This window comes from Camelus bactrianus, chromosome 20, assembly GCF_048773025.1.
Source record: "Camelus bactrianus isolate YW-2024 breed Bactrian camel chromosome 20, ASM4877302v1, whole genome shotgun sequence".
Taxonomy (NCBI): Eukaryota; Metazoa; Chordata; class Mammalia; order Artiodactyla; family Camelidae; genus Camelus; species Camelus bactrianus.
Window position 1 is genome coordinate 25,746,047 of NC_133558.1, and position 21,385 is coordinate 25,767,431.

General features: G+C 50.2%; 1 protein-coding gene and 1 long non-coding RNA gene across 5 annotated transcripts in view; one reads left to right on the top strand and one right to left on the bottom strand.

Annotated features, from left to right (window-relative positions):
- The window catches only part of LOC105083750 (uncharacterized), a 65,063-nt gene extending 49,582 nt beyond the window's left edge, over positions 1 to 15,481 (top strand). The window contains exon 5 of the long non-coding RNA XR_006721334.2: positions 14,266 to 15,481. This is a non-coding gene — a long non-coding RNA (uncharacterized LOC105083750). The remainder of the gene's footprint in view (positions 1 to 14,265) is intronic.
- KIF6 (kinesin family member 6) overlaps positions 1 to 21,385 on the bottom strand; it is a 298,810-nt gene that overhangs the window by 8,649 nt on the left and 268,776 nt on the right. For 3 of the 4 annotated variants that reach the window (XM_074348648.1, XM_074348650.1, XM_045509275.2), the window contains 5 exons: positions 17,186 to 17,270; positions 15,864 to 15,999; positions 13,421 to 13,518; positions 3,444 to 3,533; positions 1,772 to 1,878 (listed from right to left, as the gene is read on the bottom strand). In XM_074348648.1, the coding sequence (XP_074204749.1) occupies positions 1,772 to 1,878; positions 3,444 to 3,533; positions 13,421 to 13,518; positions 15,864 to 15,999; positions 17,186 to 17,270 (516 nt within the window). Of the gene's footprint in view, positions 1 to 1,771; positions 1,879 to 3,443; positions 3,534 to 7,393; positions 10,165 to 13,420; positions 13,519 to 15,863; positions 16,000 to 17,185; positions 17,271 to 21,385 lie in introns of those variants that run through there. The other variant, XM_074348649.1, reaches the window with a different exon arrangement.

Here is a 21,385-nt window from a genome sequence, read left to right on the forward strand (position 1 = left end):
GGGCCCAGGTGTTTCCAATGAATAGCCAGGGCTGAAATCCATTGCTTTTATCTCTCTATTCCAAACACTGGCGAGGGTGGGTGCTGGGGACTACCAGGCATGTGGTAGCTGCTCAAGTCACAGGTCTGATGCCTCCTCTGCACCATGGCAAGCATCCTGGGCCAGGATAAGTGGTGAGGAGCATGGTGTCTGAGCCAGCTCCCACCCTCGGACTGTCACTGCCCCCACAACTTGCCTGCGGAGATGACTGGGGTAGGGGTGGGGCTGAGAAGAAATGGTGCAGAGCTGGGCTCAGAGGGCACCGTACCCCAAGACACAGCTCCTCACAGACACAGACCTCCACCCAAAATATTCTTTATTTTATGAACCTTAGTTAAGTGATGGAGCTGTCAGTCTGTATTGGGGTTTTGGGACTGTAGATTCCCAGAGTGGAGGTTACTGCCACACCATTTAAAAAAAAAATCACACCTCACCGTATTGGACAAACTCTCACCGCAGAGGCTGACTTTCCCGCTGACGGCTCCCTGGTGCTCGGCAGTGCACGAGGGACTTTTACGGACGTTATCTCAGGTCAGGAGAGGCTGACCACCCTGGACTCAGAACTTGACAGACGTGAGAGGAAGGCTGGAGGAGGTGACCTGCCCAAAGTCACCCAGGGCAGAGAGAGCCCTGGTGTCTGGGAGTCCTCCCTCCCAGATCTGTGTTCTTTCTGTTTCGCTGAGAGGGTTCCTGACCGAAGGGGAGAGCCAGAGGGTTTCTCAGAGTGGAGGTGGTGAGGTGGGGGCACAGGGGATTTAGGGCCCTCGGATAGAAACTCTTCCTGACACCAGCTAGAGAAGAGGGCGCTGTGGTCACGGGGGTCACACCAAGGTTCCTGTCCAGATGCAAATACTTCCAAACACAGGGATTAAGGAAGATTAAAAAAAAAAGCACTCTAGAAAGGGGTTAATCTCATTTTCTCAGATTTTCAACCCATTGCTGGCAGTTAGAAGCAGTAGACTTGACACCAAGGATGACTAATGCCCCATAAGGGGGAGATATACCTGTCCACAGGTGCCCCTAGCAGGGACTTAAACGTTCCACGGCTTTCCCATGAATCCTAAATCAAGTAGATTCATCCTGGCCCCCAGTGAAGTCTAAGAGCTGGCGGGTGAGGTTTGTGTTAAATCACCCCTCCTGGGCTCCTGCTCCCAGGCTGACAGTCACAAATTCCCCTTAACGAGCACTTCTGAGGAAACCCAGTCAGACAGCTGCCAAATTAAGAGCAGAGGGGCCTAGGGCCGGGCAGAGGGAGTGTTTGCTTTGGCTGGGGAAGGTGCCTGTGCCCCTGCCTGCGTGTTTGCCTGATGGGGAGGCCTGAGAAGTGGTCTGTGTGGAAAGTACCGTGTGGGGGAGAGGCTGCACTTGTGGGCCCTTCAGCCTCATGCCTGGCATACAGAAGGTGCCTAATAAATACAGTGTTGATTCACTGACTGTCTGTTTAGTATTGTTCTGTGTCCATACCTATCATTGGCCGGGGTTAAACAAGTTACCAAACCATCACTCAGCCCCTTTCTGCTTGGAGAGGGCTGAGCAGAGGAGAGCTGGCTCTGGGGACAGGCAACAAAAGGAGATGAAGATTCGGAGGAGGGTCAGGGGCACCTGGGCCAGCCACCCTCTTGTGGAGAAGGGACAGGGGCTTTGCCCAGCAGGGTGGGGGCACCTGGGCCGGCCACCCCCTTGGCCTGTCTTGGTGTTTCTGATGCTACCTTCTGGGGAAAGGGGCACTTACCTGTCCTCTGCAGAATGCTCTGTCTGGCCTTGATGAATGCCAGGATATCAGAGTCTGTCTGGCTGTCCCCAGTCAGAGGGACGGATGACACTGGCCTCTTGGCGATGCTGAGGACAACCACAGGTCACACATTACTATGCCTTATGTTTGGCCCCACTGCTTACCTTTCCAAACTGCTTTTCTGTGTTCAGTGACTGGATCTCACCCAGCAACTGCCGTCTGCCGCCTCCTCACCCCCTCCTCCTCCTCTGCAGCCCCCATGGCAATCCTTCTACATGCAAATGTGGCATGTGTCCCCTGGTCTTTTGGCTCAAACCCTTAGTGGTTTCTCATCATTCTTGGAATGAAATTCAGATTCTGTCCCTGTGTGACCTGGGCCGGTTCACTGTGCTCCGGCCATCCTGACCTTCTTCCTGTCACTAGAATACACCAAGTTCCTTCTGGCCTCAGGCCCTTCAGCTTGCTGTCTCCTCTTCCTGGGTTGCCCTCCCCCAAGAACTTTCCATGGCTGAATGTGCTTTCTCTCAGCACCTTTTCCACCCCGACCCCCAACTTACCCAAACCAAGCCCATTCTACCTGGGGCCTGACTATCTATCTCTTTAGATGTCATATCCTTTAGGATGTGTACCCACTGTGTCCCCATCCCCCCCCAGCCCCCCGGCCGTAGCTTAGCTTATCGCTCCTGAGGCAGAGATAACTCTTCTCCTCTCTCTCCTTAAAAACAGAACCATAATTCTTAGCTGATTAAGTTGCAGCAACTTAAAAAAAACTACATTTCCCAGTCCTCTTTGCAGCTGTGTGTGGCCAGGTGACCAGGATCTGGCCAATAAAATCTGTAAGAACTGAAATCCTCTTAAGAAGGAAATCCCCTTACAAAGGGAGGGATACATGTCTCCTTCTCCCTCCTCTTTCTCATCCAACTCCTATGTGAAAATCCCCCTTAAAAGAAAATTCAAAGCGAGGCACTCTCCTGGCTCGGCAAAGTGTCCATCCTCACACCCATCACTCCCCACAGCAGGCGACAGTATCCAGTCCCTTAGAAGGCAGCGAGGATTGCATATAATGAAGGGGCACACGCAGTTCTGCCGTTCTAGCTGCACTCAGTGAGAAGTGCCGAAGCAGGGGTGTGGCAGGGGGGCCAGGGAGCTGGGCTGGAGCTGTACATTCTGTCTGGGGTTGTGGAGGGATGGAGGTTGGAATTCACCCTTGGATGGCCTGGGGAGAAGAGCAGGGTGTGCAGGTGAAGAAGGGTATGCAGGCATCCTAGTCAGGGGCACAGAGAGGGCGTGCCGGGGAGGGGCCTCTCGGCTTTGCACAGCCTGGAGCGATGGGCTCACAGGCCTGAGGCCAGCTTGTCAACTCTGCGCCCTTCCCTGCGTGGGGACTCTGGGCTGTGGTGGACCAGGCTCTTCTCTGCTTTAATGGCCCCACGTCTGTCTATTTACAAGGATATGTGAAGCAAGTCTGTCCGCCTGGGGGCCCAGCGACCCCAGAAGAAAATTCCCTGGCTCTGGGAGAGATTCCAGGGAATTCCTGGGGTACCAGGGCGGGGGTCACCCTGGGCTCTGTCTGTGAGGCCACTGCACAAGGGGCTCCCTGGGCTGTGGCGATGTCAGCCCACCGTACCCACTGCAGGGGCATCACCGGCGTCAGAGGGAGAAGAGCACAGACCTGTCTTCCAGGCGGGTGCCTGTGCTGCTCTGCTCCTGGCTGTGCAGGAGGGGGCCAGGCGAGGGCAGGATCTTCCTGGTATACACATCGCTGTGAAAGACAAACCAACGAAAGGAGAAGGTATGGGAGGAGGTTGACAAAAGAGAAATTTAGGGTTTCTATTTAGGAGCTGTGTGGACTGAAAGTTTGTCTCCCCAAAAATCCTACGTTGAAATCTAATCCCCAATGTGATGATGGTAATTGGAGGTGGGGCCTTATGGAAGGGAATTAGTTTTGATGAGGTCATGAGGCGGAGCCTGCATAATAGGACTGATGCCCTTATAAGAAGAGGATGAGCCATCAGAGCTGTGTCTCTACCATGTGAGGAGGCGGCTGTCTGGAAACCAGAAAAAGGGTTCTTACCAGAAACTGATCCTGCTGGACTTTGATGTGGGACATCTCAGCCTCCAGAACTGTGAGAAATAAGTACATTCCTGTTGTTTAAGCTGCTTAGTTCACAGTATTTTGTTATGGCAGCTGAAGCTGACTATGACAAGAATCCTCTGTTGTGGATGGTGATTAGTTAGTTCCAGCTGCCATAACAGGATACCATAGGTTGGATGGCTTCAACAAGAGGAATTTATTTCTCACTCTTCTGGAGGCTGGAAGTCTGAGATAGGGTGTCAGCATGGTCAAGACCCCCAAATTGTCATAGTGTTCTCTTACGGTAGAAGGAGGGTGAGTCAGCTCTCTGGCCTCTTCGTATCAGGGCACTAACCCCATTCATGAGGGCCGCACACTCATGACCTAAAGGCTCACCTCCTCCAAAGGCCCACCTCTTAATACCATCACATTGGAGGTTAGATTTCAACATATGAATTTTGGAGGACACATTCAGTTCATAGCATTCTGCCCTGACCTTACTGTTCCCCACAAAAACCCTACCACCAAATTCATACCCTTCTCCTTTAAAACACATTCATTCCATTCCACCTGCCCCTAACTTGTGCCAGCCTCAACTCTATAAAGTCCAAAATCTCATCTAAATCCAATATGAGTGAGGCTTGAGGTATGATTCATTCTAAGGCAGCTGTAAATCTGTAAAACAAGACACGTTAGGTGTCTCCAAAATACAATGATGGGACAAGCATAGGATAGACATTTCCATTCCAAAAGGGAGAAACAGGAAAGAAGGAGGGAGTGACAGGTCCCAAGCAAATCCAAAACTTCACAATGTAGACTCTGTGAAGTCTTAAGGCTTGCAAACACTCAGGACTTGCTGGGATGAAGGTCCAGTCTTCTGGACCCCCTGAGTTGGAGGTCCAGGTCCTGCCCACATGGTTCTCCTGAACAACGCTGCCCCCACAGTTGGGCAGAAGTGGTCTGGCCTGTTGAAAGCAAGGCTACAGTCCCCACTTTTGAAAAGGAGCAGGCAGTTGTAATCATCTCTGAATTGCCTTTGGGGTCATTCTTCTCTTGTCCTGAAGAATAGTGCAAGTTCACAGAACAGCTCGAGACTCCTGTGCTGAGAGATCCAAGAAATCTGCTGGCCTCTCTTTATCCTTTCCCATCTCCTTCCCTTCAGTTCAGTCTGGCAGTTGTCCTGCTGGGGTAGCTGGTGAAATTCGGGATGCACTTCTACACTAATCTCCTAGCGTTCTCTTCTGAAGATGTTTTCTCATTTGTTTTGCAATATGGATAGGCCGAGAATTTTCAAATCTCTATGTTCTTGTTCCTTTTGGCTTAGTAATTCCATCTTCAAGTGATTTCTCTCTTCTATTTTACTGTCAATAGTCAGGAGGAGCCAAGCCACTCCTTCAACACTTTGCTTAGAAATCTCCTCAGCTAAATGTCCAATTTTATCACTCGCATGCAAGTACATCCTTCCACCGAACGCTAGAACATGAGCACAACTCAGCTGAGTTCTTTGTCACTTTATAATAAGGTAACTGTTTCTTTTTAAAAATTAATTAATTAGTTAATTCTGGGGAGAGGTAATTAGGTTTGTTTGTTCATTTATTTGTTTATCTTTTAACAGAGGTACAGGAGATTGAACCTAGGACCTTGTGCATGTTAAGCACACACTCCACCACTGAGCTACACCCTCCCCCTCAAGATCACCTTTTCTTCATCGTCCAATAACATGTTCCTCATTTCTGTCTGAGACATCATCAGAATAGCCTTTACTGTCCATGTTTCTACCAACATTCTCTACATGATTCCTCATGTATTCTCTAAGAAGATGGAAGCTTTCTCTGCACTGTCCTCTTTTCTTTCTGAGCCCTCTCCAGGACTGCTTTTAAAAGTCCATTCATGACAATCTCTGAGTCTTCTAGCATGCACTTCAAAACTCTTCCAGCCTCTACCTATTACCTGGTTCCAAAGCCTCATCTACATTTTTAAGCATTTGTTACAGTAACACCCCACTTCTGGCACTAATTTCTGGCTTAGTCACTTTGGACTGCTGTAATGAAGTACCTAGGCTGAGTGGCTTTTAAATGATGGAAATTCACTTCTCACAGTTCTGGAGGCTGGACATCTGAGACCAGGGTGCTAGCTTGATTGTGTTCTGGAGAGAGCCACCTGTTGGGTGGCAGATAGAAAGAGGGGGAGTGAGCTCTCTCTGGCCTCTTCTTTTAAGGGTACTTCCCATTCTTGAGGGCACCATCCTCATGACCAAATTAACCCAAAGGCTCCACCCCTTAATGATGTCACAATGGGGATTAAATTTCAACATATGAATTTTGAGAGATGCAAACATTCAATCTATAGCAGATGGTTTATACATTAATTTCCATTGTTAGAACATTGCATATACTGGCTGTGGAAGTTGAACAAAAATAATGACCACAACTGTCATTTATAGACACTGTCTACATATCAGGTCCTGGGAAGGTGCTCTGCAATCACACCACTGGATTCTCTCAATAGCCTCATCATCCCCATTATATAGATGAGAAAGCTGAGGCTGAGCAAAGCTAAAGACATTCTGAAAGTTACCCAGCTGGTAGGTGGCAGTATCTGGATCTAATCACAACTCTGTGAGGCTTCAGAACTCGTGCTTTATTAACCAGACTTGACTCTGTGGTGTTCTGAGGAAACACATGCTGGAGACACATGGCTTACTCCAGCCACACAGACTGACCCTGGGTGGCCCTGGCTGATCAGCTCTGTGCTCCCTGAGTGACAAGTCGGATCCAATAGCTCATGGAGATGCAGTTTTGCCCATTTCACTAGGCTTCCCGATGTGGGCTCCTTGCCTTGGGTTCGTGGTTGCAAACAGTGGAACCCAGCAGCCCCTCCTTGGGAGGTGAGGAGGCAAGCTGTCCTGGGATGCCAGTGACATGATGGGATCCTCTCCTTTGCTTTGCCTTGGTCCTGCCTAGACACAACGTCAGAGCTGGGAAAGGCCTAAAAAGTCACCCAGTCTGAACCCTCCTTTTACAGATGGGGATTCTAGGGCTAAGAGGTGGGCCAGGGTTAGAGACAGGTGCTCCAGCCTTGCCCAGCCTGCATCATCAGCCCAAGGCACTCCACCAGCCCGACAACCTGCTGGCCCAGCCATGAGCACAGCTGCTTCCCCAGCTCCAGCTTTCTGCCCTCTTTCATCTCAGCCGGCGGCAGGACCTCTTACTCTGGGCGGGACTCCACAGGTTCAGGATTGTGGGTCCTACAAATAGGAAAGGAAATCAGAGCTTGGGATTCTTTTTTTTTTTTTCAGATATCTATTTCCCAATATTCCAGAGACTCTCCACTGAGTTTGGGGGAGTTGAGGATCTGTGCTGTCTGGTGAGGGCTGCTGTAGGACCACAGGCAGCCACAAGGTGGCAGGCTTTGAGAGCCTTCCTTTGGAGAACAGTGACCAGTTACCAGAGCCCCTTCAGAATGGTTCCTGGAGCTGGCCTCAACAAGGGGAGGAGAAAGGGCTTTCCAACCAGCAGGTGCTGCAAAGACACCAGGTCAAGGTCAGTGTGGAAGCTGTAGCAAGTCTTGCATGATCAAGTAATTGGCACACAAATGGCTCATGACCTCAATGGATTCCCAGCTGAGCCTTTTCTAAGATTGCAGGGAGCACCCACAGACACCACCTGTGGAGGGTTGGGAGTGGGTGGAAGAGGGCAGAGATGGATGTGATAGGGCAGAGGCGTGATCTCACCAGGGCACACGAGGGCATCCGTCACCCTCTGCAGAGGCCCAGCTGCCCAGCCTGTTGCCCCGACCAGCTCATGCAGGAGGAGGGCACAGTGTGAAGGCTCGGGGCTCTGGAGGGGAGCGAATCCTCCGGCCCCGAAGCTGCTCGAGCATCCTCAGATGCCACAGCTCCGGGTCTGAACCCTCAGGCTCACACCACAAATTACTTTTGCCCTATCTCCTGACCCACTAGCCCTTGACAGTGAACTCATTTCTCACATTGACATTCCTTCTGGAGAGAGAGCACACCAGCCATCAGAATTAATCATCTCTTTCTTAACAAGAATTAGTAAGTAATATTAATAATAATAATTAGGCTTCCTGGGTTGTGCATCAGAGTGTTGTGAATTGAGTGTGATCAGTCCCCAGGCCCTGAGCATCCCTGGGGAAGTGATGGAGTCAGGTTTCTGTCAGAACCCGAGGAGAAGAGGATCGGCCCCACCTGCAGAGGGGCTATCATCCTCTCCGGGGCTCAGCCCGAAACAGCCAGCTGGACTCTCACTCCCTGACTCCTGCAGCTCTTCATTGGCCCCGGGACCCCACCCTGGTCATGGAATGAGTGTCACAGGGACCTTGACGCATCTGACAGATGAGATGAGGGAACCCCCGAGGGGTAGCTGGCTTGCCCAACGGCCTGCTGCTTGGAAGAGCTGTGATGAAAGTTTGCTTGATACACCCTTTGGGAAAGTCTAAATTGAGGGGCTCCTTGCTGGTGACCCATGGTGAGCTGATGGGCATATTTGAGATTCAAGGTTAAGGATCTCTTGGCAGACATATCCAGCGATCACCTTAACTTGGGATACCTGAGGAGTATCCAGGGAGGCTGGGGCCAGGATAGGCCCTGCTTCTCAGAGAAGGTGGAATTTGGGGGAGGATTCCATCACTGGTTTCTGTCCCACGGAGATCCCAGGAGGCGTGCCCAGTGGCCAGTTCTTAGGCCCATTCCAGGGTGGACACTCAGAGAAGCTGACAGTGGGATGGACAGATGGATAAGCAACAGAGAGTGACCTTGGCTGAGAGGGAGTACAGAAGAAGAGGGGAGGAGCATAGGGAGGAAGATGAGAAAGAGGGAGAAAAAGAATGTAGGCGGGGCTAATTAGGTAGAGCAAGAAAGTGGAGGAGAGGGAGGGGAAGACAAGGGAGTGAGGGGTGAAGCCAAGAGAGGATGGGGCAGGGGAGCAGGGCGGCGGGAAGGAAGGGAAAAATGCTACTCAATGTGGACTCTGAAATTTGGGCTGAGGCCACAGCTATTCTCTTATTAATGACAGAGTTCAGAACATCTCAGTCCCTTCCTGGGACTTAGTTTTCTCATTCGTGAAATGGGGGGGTGGGGACCTCATTTCAGGGTTTCTCAGCTGAGAAGATGAGGCCAATAACTGGGAGCTCTGGTTTTCTAGACCAAGATTGGTCTTCTAAGGAGCCATCATTTTGCTCTTTGAAAGTCCTGGCCTCTTGGGACAATCAGACCATGGACACATTGAAAGAGTGGGGACCCCAAGCAGGAGGACCTGGTGTTTGGGAGAATATGAAGAAAACTCATTTGTAATGAAATAGCACAGAATATAGGTCGGAAAATGCCACCTTTTACTAAACAACAGGATATGCACGTGCCCCTAAAGGACAGTTATTAAGGTTAAAGGAAGCTGACGTGAGGAGTGAGGGGAGGGGTGGCCAGATGCGGACAGGCTTGGGTTCCAATCCTGGTCTCACCCTTTATTAGCTGGGTGACCCTAGCAGATTAATTGATCTCTTGGAGCCTAAGTGTTCTCATCTGTAAAATGGGCACAACAACAGCACATACATCACACATTTGTTCAATGCCTGGCCTGTAGGGCCCTCGATAAATGACAGGGATATTATTACCATAAGAGAAGAAAGACACTGCTGCCTCCTTGGAGAATTTAAGACATCAACAACTAATCTTCCACTGTTGGCTGTTCACAGAGAAAGTCTGCAAAGCCACAATGACCAGGGACAGGGTGTCCTCCCCGCCTCACCCTTGGTAGACCTGTGAGCTTCTGTCAGCTCTTCTCCGCCAGCTTTCTAAAGCAGGGGCAGGTGATTTCTTCATCAGAGGTGGAGCCCTAGGCCTCTCCCTTTGCAGTCTCTAGCAGGGACCCTTCCCTCTCACCGGTCTCCTGTAACCTTTCCGCAGATGATTTTTGGTATCTAAACACTACTGTGTGGGAGGGAATCTAGGGGTGCCGACTGCTTACAGTCAAGGTGTCTTAACAAACACTTTTCAGGACACTCGGTTATCTCTGCCAAGGGTCAGATACCCCGCCAGAGCACCGGAGGCAGAGTTTGAGCAGCGCACCAGGGCCCGCCTGAGAGCCCTCTCCCCAAAGACCCTCTTCCAGCCTCATCAAAGGAGCGTGGGGTAGAGTTCTGTGAGCAAGGTTTCTGGAGAAGCTCCCATGGGTAATCTTGATACACACCTTTTGAAATCCAAGGTTCTGAACTTCACTTGGCAGGCACAGTCTATTTCCACCTTACAGCCCTGGAGCGGGTTTACTAGGCCTCTCCTGAGACACACACACACATTCATTGTCTTGAAACAAAAGAAAAATGAAAGTTGGAGCTCCCTATTTACTGGTAGCAATATATTCCCTATTCCTACCAGTAGGAGCTATGAAAGAGGTCAAAGAAGAGGCATGGGAAATAACCAGGGGTTCAGAGAAGCCCCTCAGTTGGGAGGAGGGCCATTCTCCAGAGGCAGACACATGGGAGGCTCAGAGCTCGCCAGACCAGTGACTGGGGGAAGCTCTGTCCTCTAGGCGGGCTGGACTAGTGTTTTTCAAACATGCTTTGCCAAGTCCCGGGGCTTCAGCGAGGGGGCCCTATGTGGGGCAGGAGGCATGTCCAGGGGTTGCAAACTCAAGTACCCTGGAGGTTGGCAGGTCCCCAAGTGAATGCAGAGAGGGCTTGTGTGGATACGAATGCTGAGCTGCCTGTACAGCCCTGGAGCAGGGCAGCTGCCTAGGTACACTGCCTTTTATTTTATTTTTTAACAAATGGACTGTTTTTTAGAGAAGTTTTAGGTTTACAGAAAACTGAGCAGAAAGTACACTAAACTCTCATATAACCTCTCTCCCCCCTTGTACTTTCTCCTATTACTGACACCTTGCATTAGTGATGTGCATTTGTTACAACTGATACGCCAATATCGATCCGTTATTATTAACTAATGTCCACAGCTTACACCGGGGTTCACTCGTCCTCTTGTACAGCTCTATAGATTTTGACAAATGCATATCATTTATCTACCACTGCAGTACCATCCAGCATCGTTTCACTGCCTTAAAAATCCCGTGTCCCTCTCATTCATCCTTTCCACTCTCCCCTCTCCTCTCCTTCTGGCAACCGCTGATCTTTCTACCTGTGTCCACAGTTCTGCCTTTTCTAGAATGTTTACATGTCTACTTTCCCAGGAAGCCTACAGTATGTAGCCTTTTCAGACTGGCTTCATCACTTAGTGATAAGCATTTAAGGTTCCTCCTGGCATTTTCATGGCTCAATAGCTCACTCTTTTTTATCCCTGAATAATATTCCATGGCACAGATGCACCACAGTTGGTTTAATCCATTCACCTTTTGAAGGGCATCTTGGTTGCTTCTGATTTTAGGCAATTATGAATAAAGTTGCTGTAAGTACCCATATGAAGGTTTTGTGTGGATGTAAGTTCTCAGCTCATTTGGGCAAACACAAAAGAGCACGACTGCTGAGCTGTATGGGGTAAGAGTAGGCTGAGTTTAGTAAGAAACCACCAAACTCTTTCCCCAAGAGGCTGTACCATTACCATTTTGCTTTCCTACCAGCAATGAATGAGAGTTCCTGTTGCTCCACATCCTCAAGAGGATTTGGTGGTATCAGGTTTTTTTTTTGTTTTTTTTTTTAATTTTAGCTTTTGTCATAGGTGCATCGTGGTATCTCATTGTGGTCATTTGCAGTTCCACAGTGACATGTGACATTGAGCATCCTGTTATACACTCATTTGCCATCTGCAGCTCATCTTTGGGGAGGAGGCTGTTCAGATCTTTTGTCCATTTTTAAATTGGGTTGTTTTTCTTATTGCTGAATTTTGAGTCTTTTTATGTTGTAGATATAAGTCCTTTATCAGATATATGTTTTTCAAATATTTTCTCCCAGTTGGTGGTTTACCTTTACATTCTCTTAACAGTATCTTTCACAGCGCAGCTCTTTTGCCTGGCACTCCTCCACCCTCTCCTCTTTTTTTTTTCTGAGTTTTATTGAGATAGAATTGACATACAGCACTGTGTAAGTTTAAGATGCACAGCATAATGGTGACTTACATACACCATATTATTAAAGTCAGACTTATCAATTCTTTCCTTTATGGGTCTACACTGCCCTTTAAAACATGAGGGCAGCCAAACAAAACATACTTGCCAGCTGCTGATCGGGGGCTTAGGGGCTCACACAGAAGCTGTTCCCTAAAAGCAGAATACAAGCGGGAGTGCTGGCCCTGAGGGCCAGGTTGGGGGAGGCGGAGAGGTCCGGGGAAAGCGGCTGCCGGGGGTGGACGGCTCACTGGCAGTTTTTGTTTTTGTTTTTGTTTTTTATAAATAATAGTTTCGGATTTACAGAAAAGTTGCAGAGATGGTTCAAAGAGTTCCCGTGTACCCGTACGCAGTATCCCTTATTACACAATCTACGTTTGTGCGGTGCCTTTGTCACAGCTCATGAACCAGTGCTGATACGTGATTATTAACTAGAGTCCATACGTTATTTGGATTTTCTTAGTTTTTACCTAATGTGCTTTTTCTGATCTGGGCTCCCATCCCAGAGTTACGCTTTGTCATCATAACTCCTGAGGCACCTCGTCTGTGGCAGTTTCTCAGACTCTTCTGTTTTTTGACAACCTGACAGTTTGGGGGAGTACTGATCAGGTATTTTGTAGAACGTCCCTCAACGGGGACTTGTCTGAGGTCTTCCTCATGATTCAACCGGGATATGGGTTTTTGAGGAGACCATGGAGGTAAAGTGCCAGCCTCATCACATTGCATCAGAGATACTACCTGGCAACCCTATCAACCCCCTTTTGAAAAGCTCTATTTCACATTTCTGACATAAGGGCTCAGCTCCTGTTCACTCTGTCAATGGTGGTGGGGGCCAAGGTCCCACTCTTGCTGGCCTGGCCCTTGTCATGACGCTACGGGGTCTGCCTGAGGGATGGAGGGTGGATGAGGCGTGTGTCACTGGCTCTAGCACCGGAGACGTGCGGTTGGAAAGAGAAAACAACGTGGGTGGCAGGAGAAGGAACCTGCCTTCAGAAGGTGGTGTGCGGGGAAGTGGGGTCGGTGCTGGATCATGCCATCACTCAGGGACTCTGGCTCTGGGCCGTCCTCAGGGGAGGTGCCCACGTCTCTCCTGAGTCTGTGCCAGGGTGGAGTCATTTACCAGAGCTCCTCTGGGTCTGGACAGGCCAACTCCCCTCTGCCTTACACCAACATTCCTCCCCTCAGCAACCACCGCCCCCCACCCACCCCACTACTGCCGACCTTCTTCTGACCCAGGGGCAGGACCAGGCTTGCATGATTTGGTTAAACCTCTTGTCTCCTGTTACCGAGGCAGTGGGTCCACTGGTGGTCAGTGCCAGGGGGACAGGGCTGGAGGACTGCAGGCCACTGGCCTCAGTATCCTCAACTAATTTAACAGTAAAAAGCCATTCATCCTTCTGGGTTGTGCAGCCTATAGAGAGACATTTAGAGCAGCGAGAGCAGGTTGAGGAGAGGTAGGGAGACTTTTCTGGGCAACCCAACCCTGCCGCAGGGTTCCCTCCTTACCTCTGGTTAGAGAGAAGCTGGGACCTCTTGTGCTGGGATTCTGGCGTCTGGGGAAAGGGCTTCACATGGTTGAACAAATTCACTGGTGGGGAGTTTACCTGTTGGTCCAAGAAAAAGTTTCATAGTGTTAGTGTGAATCTAATGACATGAGAAAATGTCTCTGATGTATTCCATAAGGGGAAAAATCCGGCTATAAAAGTTGGTAGATACAACACATGTGGGAAAAAAATCTAGACGTAGTCATGACCATAGTGATGGACATCAAAACATTACCTTTGGATGGCAGAAAAATGGGTAATGCTTGATTTATTCTTTGTGTGTTCCTGTGTTTTCTAAGTTCTCCAAATTAAGCAGGTATTACTTTTGTAGTTGGGGGGAAAGTTTAAAATGTGACCTGACAGTTCTCCAGAAGTCCTTTCCGGTTTTGCTTTCCCCTGTCCTGAGGAGATGCTAGTAGGGTCAGGAGAGATGCACTGAGCAATTCATGTAGGGGCAGCTCCGCCATGGTGGGTGCTGGAACTGTGCGTGTCTCCACACAGGCTCCTGAGTGGGGATTAAACTGCAGCTGATCTGAGTCTTGGCAGACGCCTGTGATTCTCCCAGAACATGGGAGCCTGGGAGGCTTGTGGGAAGCTGCTGCAAGGCCATTTCCCACTGGCCTCCCCATCTCCCTTGACAGGTTCTCATTACCTCCCATGTTCTGATGAGGTCGAAGGCTTTCTGCTTCACCCAACTCAGGTATGTCCACAGGTTATAAAATGCCTTAGTAGCCGCAGAGAATTGGCTCCTCAGCTACAGGGTGCCCCACCATCCCTGCTGCAGTGACCTGGTCCCTTCTGTTTCAGTGGCATCCTGTGGGGCGGAGGACACGCGGAGCTGACACCTTGGCTGCTCTGGCCATCACTGTCTACATGAGTAATAAACTGTTTGAATCTGTCAGCCCTGCCTGGACTCTTCCCGAGTCACATGGGATGGCCCTCATCACCGTCCAGTGGCTGGATGCCCATGGGCACCGGCAGTGGCTGACGGCCTCACTCACTGACCACGCCATGAGGAAGGGTTCCTAGCTGGAGAACAGACAGAACCCAGGGGGCGCTGTGAACGTGACTGAACCAATGACGTCTTCATTTTTCCTAATTTCTACCTGCAATTTAGCATTTTTCCAACAATGAATGAATGTAGACAATGAACCACAGTAGTCTGTGGTGGTGCGAGAGGCTCTGCCATCAGGAGAAATTACAGATGTTTTCAGATTACATTACAGCCGTTGCAGAAACCTTGCACTATTGTGTTCATCATTACTTTGAAATTATGGGAACTGTGGAGCCACTTGATCTTATTAATTAATGCATTTGTAAAATGACATACATATTACTATACCGTAACTTTGTTATTAAAATATCATGATAACTGTATTTCCATCTTGTGCATTTAACTTTATCCAAATATGCTTTTCCCTTGTCTAGTCACAAGGCCTCTTGGTAACGTGTGGGTTACTGCCTGGTTGTGTCCTTGGAAAATACGTCCTCTGGCTCTTCAGTTTCCCTGTCCTTATAATGAAGCGATCAGCCTGTTAGGTAACCCCTGAGGGGTCTGCCAGCCACACAAGTGATCCGATTATGTGTATTTCATCTTCTTTATTGTACACAGCCGAGGGTCACGTGAGGACAGTCAGAACTGGGGGTTCATACTAACGCCTCTTAATAGGTTATTTTAGGCTTCATAATATTATAGAGAACTTCTAGGAATCTGTTTAGGAAATATGCAAACATGTATATTCAAAAATGTTTCCAGTGACACAACCCCAAAACAACCTAAACATTAAACAATAGGAGATTAAATATATTAAAATAAATCCATGTGCTTGAACAGTGACAGCCAGTGGAACGATGTCATGGAATAATGACATGGAAGAGTTGGCATGTGTACAATGAAGTAAAAATAAAAGCCGTTTGTGATTCTTGAAGACCAATATGATTCCATTTTTATAAAGGTATATGGATGTATATGCATGAAAATATAAAAAATAAAACCCAACATGTTATCATTGGTTATCCTTAAGTGGTGAGAGTACAGTGATTTTACTTTGTGTTTTTCTGTATTTTCTAGCATTTATACCATGTGTTCATGACTGTAATAAAAAACAATCGATGTCACACAAGGCAGTGGCGGCCAATCCACCGGCTTGGGGAGTTCAGCTCCCCCCGCCACCTCTCAACGTGTCAGTGCGCCCTGACCACTGCCATTCCTTGTTCCTAACACGAGTAGCTGCCTCACAAGCCAGGGGCTGAGAGCATGTGAGTCTGTGTCGAAGCCCCCAGTCTTCTGCCCCTGCCCCTACCCCTGGGGCTGTGTGTCTGGCCCCTCCCCGGCTGCGCTGACATTCCCCAGGCCACGGGAGGAGGGCGGGCTCTGGGGCAGCGAGGGGCATGGCTGCCAGTACCTGCAGGCTGGTGGCCTCCTCTGCCCACCAGGCATCAAACTCTTTCTGCAGCTTCACCTTGGCCTTGTCCATGAGTAACTGCAAGTGCTCGATCTCCACCTTCAGGGCCTTCAGGCGCATGAACATGGTTTTATACCTATGGTGGAATCAGAGGAGAGTCCTCAGAGTCACTGGCAGGGAAGGACGGCTCCAAATGGACTGTCAGCTGCAGGGCCTGAGCCACAGAAGCCTGGCAGGGCAGCCCTGGTGCTGGGGACTGGGACCTTAGAGTCGCCCACCGAGGCCAGGGTGTGGTGTTTCTGTCCATGGGCCCACGGGGCTGTGTGTGTGGGAGGAACAACCCTCTCCAAGGATGATAACCCCCACTGCTGGGCTCTGAAGGGGCAGGCATCGCTCTAGGCATTGACAATACAAACCCATGAATCCTCTTCACAGCCCTGTATGGAAGATGCTATTATTATCCCCTCCCCTTAAAGATCAGGCACCTGAGGCATGGAGCGGTTAAGGAACCTGCTCTGTAGCACAGAGCTAATAAAGACAGGAGTCAGGATGTGAATCCAGGCCACCTGGGGGTGGGGGACGGGCAGGGTGACAGGGTTTGCTCATGGTGCATGCCCAGCAAGCCCAGGGGTGGCGTGTGTTGCAGTGACAGTATCGGCACCTTGAGAGCAAGGAAGGTTTCCTGTCTGGTCTCCCCCAAAGCCCTCCATGGCGGAGGAGAGAGCCAGCATTTGTTTGTTGAATGGCTCAAGGAACGAATGAACTGCGAAACTTGCATCAGGAATGGCCACATGTCTGTTTATGCTTGAGGTGCCTCCCTCTGCAGGTTAAACCATTTGGGGACCCTAAATGGCTGCAGGAGGGTCTGATGTTCTCAGGACACCTTGCCCATGAGGAGACTCAGGAGAGAAGAGGGGCAAAGCTGCAGGCTGGCGGGGGTTGGGGGGGAAGCCCTCTCTGGTCATACCTCTTGGCTTCCCTAGATGGCAGCAGCAGACAAGACCAGCGGCTTCCTGAGCTGCAGCCTGGGACCCGGGCTGGGGAGGGGCCCACGGCAACCAGCTCTCCCCGCCAGACTCCTGGATCCTGGCTCCGGAGCCTGGCCCGGCCTTCTGCTCCCCATTCCAACCTCACACTGCCTCGGCCTCCTGCATTTTACATCTGCCTTCCTCTAGTTATTTTCGGATTGGCTACCCAGAGTAGCTCCAGGCCTGGAGAGGGGTGGTGTGCGTGGCCACCCTGCTCTGCCCCAGCAGCTCCAGGTCGTCCCCAGCACCCTGTGTGGCTGGGGTCAGGGTGTGTGCGGCAAAAAGAAAGGGCACCTTGTCTTTTCCTCCTCCAGCTGTGATCGCAGCTTCTCTTCCATCGGGTCTGGCGCTGAGGGCACAGTTGTGTTTTCTGAGATACCTGGAGGAGGGAGATGCTGATGGTTTACTCCAGTGAGGAAGAAAGGTAAAGAGAAAACTGTGATGTTTAGAGCAGATGAAAGGGGCCCCTGGGAGTCCTGAGGCTTTTGGAAAGGCGTTCGCTTCATCTGCCTCCTTTGGACGGCAGTCTCTGCTCAGCTGAAAGCCCCCTAGGCCACTGTCCCTCCCACGGCCAACATCCGTCACTGGCAGAGAATCCTTCCTCATATCACTACTGATTCTTTTATTGTGGAGTTCACGCATTGCCTGTTGAGTCCCCAGGGAAAATGCAAAATGCATTTCCCCCTTCTCTGATACATAGCCCTTCACAAACCAAGAAGACATTACTAACCTGGCTCACATCTTACTTTGCATAAGATGAGATGCCAAATTGTCGAGTCTCAAATCACGTCTCCTATTTTCAGCTTCCCTCCCAAGCCCGATTAACTCCACGTGCACCCAGGGCTGAGAACCACGCTCAGATGCCCTGCCCACAAGACGGGCGACAGGACCCTGGCAAGACCTAGGTGAGGGCTGTGTCCCCAGGCATGCCGACCGCCACTGTTGGCTGCACGCTACTTGCTCGTGTGCTGTGTGGAGCCTGTCCTTTCCCAGCCTGGTAGTGGGGTCTGCTCATCCCTCAGAGGCTCTCTGTGATGGTATAGCATTTCTTAGCCTCACAGAAGCCATCTTAGAAGTCACGCAGCCCTGCATTTCACTCCATGGAGGGGAAAATCTACTATGGGCCAGGTACTTTCTCAATGCAATCAGATTTAATCCTTCTAATACTCATTGGAGGTATTATTGCCCCCATTTTACAGATAAGGGCATGGAGGTTCAAAAAACTTAATCTGGCCAAGGCCACACAGCTAACTTCAGGAACCTGGGTCCAAATCCAGGTTTGTTTGGTTGCAAGGGCTCTGGATTCAGAAATTTCTTTTCTAACATTTCTGACGATGGTCATCTGCTTTCTGCCCCAAAAATGCCGGGGCGGGGGGGCTCACTACTTTGCCCGAGAGCACACCTCATTGTGGGCAGCTCTGTTTTCTCTTAATCAGAGCTGAGATCTACCCCATTAACTTTTCACTTCTACTTTGGATCTTTGGAGCACAGCATCCTCCTTCATAATTTGATGGTTCTTTAAATACTTTAACAACAACTACGAAATATCACATGCGCCTGGAGCTTTAGTTTCAGGCTGACTCTGTCCAGTTCCCTCATCTAAGGGCTCAATGACATAGTGACTTTTCAATTAGAGTACAGAGCCTAAATCCAGACGTAATACTCCAGACAGCACTGAGAGGGGCAGTATAGAAAAGAGTTCTCCTAGCTTTTAAAATTTTACATTCTATATTTCTATAGGAGGTGAATTACTAACAATCACCGTTTATCGAGTGCCTTTTATATGCCAGGTTCTGCCCAGTTCTCCTAGACGCTCACCTAGGTGCTCTACTCCCTTATTGCTAATCTTCAAAATAACCCAGCAGGGCAGGTATTACTATCTCATTTCAGTAATATTCTGAGGCTCAGAGAGGGTGGTGAATAACCCAAGGTCACACAGCTAATAGATGGCAGGGCTGGGATTTGAACCCATTTTTTTTCTGGTTCCAAAGAGATAAATGTTTAGACTAGACAGCCTCCCTAGCGCAGTTCTGGTTTTCCAGCAGCACTGTTTTGGTTTCGCACTGTCCTCTGTGACACTTGTGGTCAGTTTAAACCCTTTCCTATTTTTATGAATGGTTGTCAAGGTGCATCCTATTTCAGTGATCGTCCTTTTGATCCCAAATGCAACATCTCCCTGGGAGTTTAGCCTGCTGAGAGGTCCTTATTATGGCATGACCTTATTCTTTCCATTTTGGCAGCCTTTACATTGGATTCCATCGTTTATCTGCCAGGCACCTGTTACTCTCTGTCCCTTGTGTCAAGTGACAACTGTCACTTGTCAACTGACTGAGCAAGTGTCTTATTCCATTATCTAAACACAAGAGGTGTAGACACCATAGACTTCCCAGTTGAAGACTACACTGTCCCTAGTGCTGGTGCATTTAGTGGCCCTAATGAGCTGGCCTGCAGTCCTTGTAGCCCACGGTCCCTCAGGCATAGGCCAGCCCCTCGAAGGCAGGCACTGGACCCCCTGCTCTTTGTATCTCCCCAGTGCTTTGTTCAGACTCCATGCACGGGGCACACTCAATGCTGTCCATGTTCACTGGCCCTGGTCCTCTCTGGGAAATGTCAGACCTGATAGACTGAAGGAAGCATCTCAACATCAAACCGAACAGGTGGAACTTGAAGTGGACAGAGTATTTCCTTTCCTAACAGCTTCAGAAATGGGCAAATGTATCTCCCAGTCTATTAAAAAAGAGCTGTGAATTGCCTTCCTCCCTTTAATACTTTTTGACCCCACACCAAGGACCCCTCCTGAGGAAAGCAGTGAAGACCGTGCTCTGGGGTGACTGGCTGGGCCTCCTGTAGCCAAGGGGAGGCTGAAGGAGACATCTCGCCCAGCCCGGCGGAGGCGGTCTCTCTGAGGCCTCGGGAGCGGAGGGAAGGTAGCAGGGAGGGTGAGATGGCCTGGTCTTCTATACAGAAGCTGCGCTGCCCCAGCCCGAGTGTGGAACCCTTCTGTAGAAGCCCCACCCCATCGCTGGCTGTCTTTTCCTTGGGCCTCCTGCAGGTCCCCCTGGCAGATCACAGAGCCACCACTGCAAGTGTGTGGGTGTCCCGGAGCCTAGGGCAAGGAGAGCATTCTGAACACCACTGACACAAGAAGGGGAGGTGAGGTCAGCTGCAGTCTGTGGGGCACGTGCTGGTCCTACTCACTGTGCTGCTTCATTTATTCTTGCCACTGTACCTAGCAGATATTGTCGTCACCATGTTCCAGACCAGGAGACTGAGGCTCAGGGTGACCAGGTGGCTTGCTCACTTCCATAGAGCTACCAAATAGCAGAGTCAGGCTTTGAATTCATCCACTTGCATAACAAATGTTTATGAGTGTGGACTCTGGGTGGCACCTTCTGGGGCAGTCTCCTGGGGAAGGTGAATATTAAGCCAACAGAAAATCGAGTCTACGATACGATGCCAGGGGTTGAAGGAGAGGGAAAGCTCGGTGAAGGGAGAAGGGCTGCCATGTTAGGTAGGGTGATCGGGGGGGCCTCTCTGACCAGGGGATGTGTGAGTAGAGACCTGAGTAAAGGGAAAGAACCAGCATGGGAACGCAGGGCAGAGTACAACAGCGAGTGCAAAGGGCCTGAGTTGTGCCTCCCTGGTGTGTCTGAAGAAGAGTGAAGAGGAGGGGTCAGTGTGCCTGGGGCAGTTGGTAAGGGAAAGAACAGTGGGGGATGAGGCCAGTGAGGAAACTGAGGCCAGGTTATGTGGGACCTAGAGGGCCTGGTTGGGACTTTAGCCTTGAGAGAACTGAGAAGCTGGAGGGTTTAGAGGAGATGGACGGCGTGACTGACTCCTTTGATAGCAAAGCCAAGCAGTTGTTTTGCTGGTCAAGACAAAGCTGCTCCACACTGAAGAGCAGTTCGTGTGAGGTGGCGCCAGCATGGTGGGGGCCTGTGGAAAGGATCTGGGAAAGAAAGCTGGGACCAGGGAACTGGGGCAGCCAGGAGGATGGCGCACCATCCCCCCAGACACAAGCTATCCACGTTGCCATGACAACCAAAGGGGCCTCTTGGCAAAGTGATCTTTGCTTTGTGAAATGTATCGTGAGGCCACCAGGAGACAGCCCCTGGCTGCTCCTGCTGCTTCCTGAGGCTCGGCTTATCCGTCCTCTCTCAAGAGACAGAGGGGCTGGGAACTCAAAGGGAACCAAACAATAGCGGCTGGGCAGGAACAGAGGCAGAAGGAAGAACTAAAGGGCATTTGGGCTTTGTACGTCTCCGTGCTCACTGGGACTGTGGCCAGGGACACAACTTCTAGTCACCTGACAGGAGACACAGGGAACCCTCCTTTCAAGCACAGGATTCTGGCTGGGACTGGAGCACAGGAGGTCACAGCCCTGAGTGGCCTATGAGGTCACAGTGTGCAGGCAGCCAGCTCCAGAACAATACAGAAGCAAAAAAGGGCTTCATTCCAGGCCCTAGATCTGAATGTCACACATGGACAAAGCTC